The sequence below is a fragment of the Papaver somniferum genome, chromosome 11 (assembly GCF_003573695.1).
Source record: "Papaver somniferum cultivar HN1 chromosome 11, ASM357369v1, whole genome shotgun sequence".
NCBI lineage: Eukaryota > Viridiplantae > Streptophyta > Magnoliopsida > Ranunculales > Papaveraceae > Papaver > Papaver somniferum.
Window position 1 is genome coordinate 94,162,224 of NC_039368.1, and position 4,856 is coordinate 94,167,079.

A 4,856-nucleotide genomic window follows, 5' to 3' on the forward strand; every position below is an offset into this window, starting at 1 on the left:
TTTTTAAGTTTTGTGTTTAGGTATGAGAGAAAAAGAAACTGATAATAACCTTTGACATTTTGATGGATTGATCGAGTACTAGAGTATTTATTGGGTGTGTATGTCCTTTTTTGAAATTATTCATCGGTTGATATGAAAGTTTCAAAGGCTTTTAAGTCTTGACTTGTTTGAGTCTGTGTTTGACTATTGTACCGCGACAGGGAGCAGCGGGCATGTCCAAAGGTTTTCAAATTGTGAATCGAATCCTTGAGCAATTTTTATTTTTAAGAACCGATTTGTACGTGGAATTGTAATCAGAGAATCGGAACCGGAGACTCAAGGTTGATTATTGAATTGTTATTTTTTTTTAGAGCGTCCACAGTGGTGCGAGCATAATTAAAGACCAACGATTAAAAAAAAAGATCAAATATGGGTTTAGTCCGTCCTGTGGCGTAGCGGGTGACGAGTAAATTTGGTCGCGCGTTGATGTAAAGTCCGCTTCATCGTCCAGCGTGGATAAAGATTACGCTTGGCATGGGGCGTTGATAAAGATAACGCCTGGTATGGGGCATTGATAAAGATAACGCCTGTATGGGGCGTGAACTATAGCAACGCCTGGTGTGTGGGACGGAGATTATACGTTCGCCCGGGTTCAAAAAAAAAAAATGGGGCGTTGATAAAGACAACGCCCCAAGCAAAGTTTTCAAAACTTTGTGAACAACAGTATATGACTATATCAACGCCTGGGTGTCGGGCGGACATTATACCAACGCCCCATCCAGGCGGACATTATACCAACGCCCCATCCAGGCGGACATTATACCAACGCCCCATTCAGGCGGACATTATACCAACGCCCCATCCAGGCGGACATTATACCAACGCCCTGCATCAGGCGTTAACTTTACGAACGCGCGGCTACAGGCGGACATTATACCAACGCCCGTCGGGTAGGCGGACATTATATAAACGCCCGACTATATTTGGATTTGGTCTTAATCGCCGACCAAATTTGGTCCGAGTTTTACTCTTTGATCAAATTTTGATCGATGGTCCGTCCCACTACGCCAGCCCACTCGACACCAAATTTGGGTTTAGTCGTCCACTGCGGTTGCTCTTGACATATATGCCTATAAGTACTTTCCTAGTTCAGAGCCCGGTGTTTATGAATAGCAAACATGCTCTTATTTATTAGTGATGGTTAACTTAGGCTGGCTAAATTGGGGCACATGCCATTTAGTTGGGGTCTATGAATTTTTTTATCCAGCCCATAAAAAAAGGTAAGGGGTGTCCAAGTTTGATGAAACTGCCATTTTACCCTCTATCAAATATTAATACTACTAACTTGTTCCCATCAAATCCTAATCATAAAATTAAAAAACTAAAATCAAAATCATAAAACTAAAATCATAAAATTTAAAAACTAAAATCAAAATTATAAAACTAAAATCATAAAACTAAAAACTAAAATCAAAATCAAATTCATTTTTATATCCAGTTCAACTGATTCTTCTTCTTTTCTTCTCAATCCAATCCTATAAACTAGGTTTTAGTAACATAAAATTGCTCAAAAATTGAAAGTTTTGAAATCAAATTTTTCCTGGTTTATCAGAATCGGTTAACGTTAATGTATATGTGATCCGATTGCAAATAAAAACGGTTTATGTTCATGCCTACAAAGACCGATTGTTATTGATAAATTCGAGAAATTTGAACCAGAATCGGATTACATTCGCACTTATAAAAACCGATTGTTGATGTATAATGTTGGAATCGGATTTTATATGTGTGTCGAGTAAACCAATTGTTGTTCTCAATTTTTTTGTATCTTTTTTTTTGTTAGAATCGGATTACATGAGCATTCTTATAAACCGATTCCTATTGTGCAATGTCAGGAATCGGTTTTTACATATGTATCGTCTAAACCGATTCTGGTTAACCCATTTTTTTTCCAGTTAATACTCGATCATAAAATGAGTATGAAATCATACTCGATTTCATTTCATTAACTCGGGTATAGAATGAATTTTAATTTTATTTGATGTTTAACAATACATAATTCGCAGATAAAAAAGAGAAAATTTACCCACAATCGGTTTACGTTCATGCCAATATAAACCGACTATGGATAATCGGTTGATTTTCATGTCCACATAAACTGATTCTGGGTAGAAGCTAGTTTCAAAAAATCTCTGTATGTTTTTGAGGTTACAATCGGTATATGTTTTTGACAACATATACCGATTCTGAGTTGGTGTTCTTCAAAAAATTTCAAATTTTCAAATTTTTTCATGTTCAGATGATTAATTAACACAAGTTAATTTCACATCTAACACTATACTTTACCACTAATCACCCGAATTAACACTAATTAATCAGGAGTAAATTAGCCGTTAATAAAATAGTTGGTTAAGGAGTTTCTATGAATTACTTCTTAATGACCCTATTTTGTCATGTAGCTATAGGCCCCAATTTAGCCAGGTTAACTTAGTTAGTACTCTCTTCGTTTTCGTAAAGTAAATACTTTCATTTATTCATTTTAGCCTAAAAATAGGTCAAATTGAAAAAATGATAGTATCTCTTTTTCCAAAAATGGAGGTAGTATTAGTTAAATTAATTAGTGTCTGAGTTTGATTATACTATTAGAATTACAGTAAAAATTCATTTCATCTTCTAAGGTTTGAAGACAAATAAAAAGTAGAGGGAAAAAAAATAAAAAATTAGGGTTTGTGATTTCGTTTGCAAAAATGGAACTTTATAGCGACAATGAAGACTCTAGTAGTGATGGAGAAGTGGGTGTATCAGATAATCTTGATTTCGATCCTACTGATTTAGATTACTTGTTGAATGAACAAGAGCATGTTAACCAAAGCATGCTTGAGGATGTTAGGGTAGCACAAGAACAATATTACCGGGAAGAAGAAGGTAACAATGCTTCCAACGGGAATTTATGCGTTTTAACGATCTACAAACATGTATTTGCATGTTACAATCACCCAAAAAGGGGGAAAATTGAAAATTTTAACCCAGAATCGGTTTATTCGATAGCACCACATAAATCGACTCTGGGTTAAATCCCCAAACTGGGGACCACAATCGGTCGTTGTTCATCACCGTACAAACTGATTGTAGTACACTTTTTGCGCGATTGGTAGGTGACAAAAATCAGTTTTTGTTGGTGATGTACATATTTCGGTTCCTTCACTTGGATATTCACGAAAAATACACAAAGTTCACAATCGGTTTATGTACATGTATATATCGGATTACATGTTACACAACGTGAACCAATTGTGAACTTTGGGAAATTTTCTATGAAATCATCAAATCCTTAATCGGTTTATATAATTGTACATATAATTTGATTCTCTGCAATCGTTTTTCTTGACTGTGACACAAAAACTGATTCTGAATCCTTAATTTGTTGGTATATGTTGTCGATTGTTGAAGTGTTCGGCGAAGATCAACTCGAACACGTATCTTTGCTGGGTCCTGATACCTCTTCCCACTATTACACCGATTTGGGATGGAAAGATAGGAACGTTGCAAAGCAATGGTTCGTAGACAAGGGCATAGAGATCAAACGCGCATTAATTATAAGTCGCCATTCAAGTCGTGATCGTTTAGAACTTGTTTGCGAGAGAGGTGGAAAGCAGGAAAGTCACAACGCAAAGGACAGACCGTATGTGAAGAAGGCGACGAGGGACTAAATGATTAAATTAAAGAAGTTTGGATGCCCGTTTGAGATTATAGCCGATAAACCCAATGGTGATGTATACAAACTCTATAAAGTGATGAATGGTTGTCATAATCATGATGATCCGGAATCTCTTATTGGACACGCTGTTGTTTCTGGATCGAAACCACATCAATTGGAAACAGTAAGGTCGATGAAATCGTGTATACTAAGTGACATCCTTAAGAAGATTAAGGATAACTTGTCCATTTTGAGACAAATTTACGCGGAAAAAGCAGCCTTTATGAGGAGGGAATGGGAAGGTAGAGCGATTATGGAACAACCTCAGTGGTTAGCCGATCAACACGGATACACAATGAGGAAGCAGGTATTGGAAGGCAAAGTGACTTTTATTTTCTTTGCGCATCAGGAGATGATCAAGTTGGCCGAATGCTTCCATCGAGTTTTGTTAATAGATTGTACGTACAAGACCAACAAGTACAACATGTCGTTGTTAAAAAATGCTTGCCACACTTCCGATAAGCAAAATTTCACGGTGGCATGGGAGTTTATGGATCAGGAGAATGATGTGAGTTTTACTTTCATGTTAGAGACCTTGAAGGATATACACCGTGGTGATCAAACTCTGAGGATCATAGTAACGGATAATGATCAAGCACTAATGAATGTCATATCATATGGGTAGTTTTCCCGGACGCTAAGCATTTTCTTTGCACATAGCACATACAATGTAATATTATAAGTAATTGTACGGGCCATATCCAAAATCCAGAGCCACAAAAAAAGTACCGCTCGTGAGAAGGCCGAAGATGAGCCTCTTCAAAAACTAACTCCGGAACAATGCGATGAGGAGAAGAATAAAAGCAAAAACGAGTATGACGAGAATGGGTTACTATGAAAGGCTTTTCAACATCATTGTACACCCAATGTCCATGGCCGAGTTCGAATCTTATTTGGAGAGTTTTATTGGGGTTGGAAGAAGGATTACTAGAAATGTTTAGTTTATTGTTTGAAGGAATTGTTGGATCCGTACAAGGAAAAGTTTGTGTATGCTTACGCTTACCAACATAGGCAGTACCAGAATGAGGTGAAAAGTATCGCGGAAGGATCTCATGGACGTTTGGAGATCAGGATCATATAAAGTCAAAACAGTGTAGTTACAGTACAATAATCCATCCCT

At 36.9% G+C, this 4,856-nt stretch overlaps 1 protein-coding gene across 1 annotated transcript; it reads left to right on the forward strand.

Moving 5' to 3' along the window:
- The first annotated feature begins 3,689 nt into the window (after positions 1–3,689).
- LOC113324785 lies at positions 3,690–4,361 on the forward strand. Its single transcript, XM_026573074.1, has one exon. The coding sequence runs from the start codon at positions 3,690–3,692 to the stop codon at positions 4,359–4,361; it is 672 nt and encodes a 223-aa protein (XP_026428859.1).
- Positions 4,362–4,856: the final 495 nt, after the last annotated feature.

What these genes read in the sequence shown, in the direction of transcription:
- LOC113324785 (XM_026573074.1), top strand. Translation starts at nt 3,690, where the DNA reads ATGATTAAATTAAAGAAGTTTGGATGCCCGTTTGAGATTATAGCCGAT.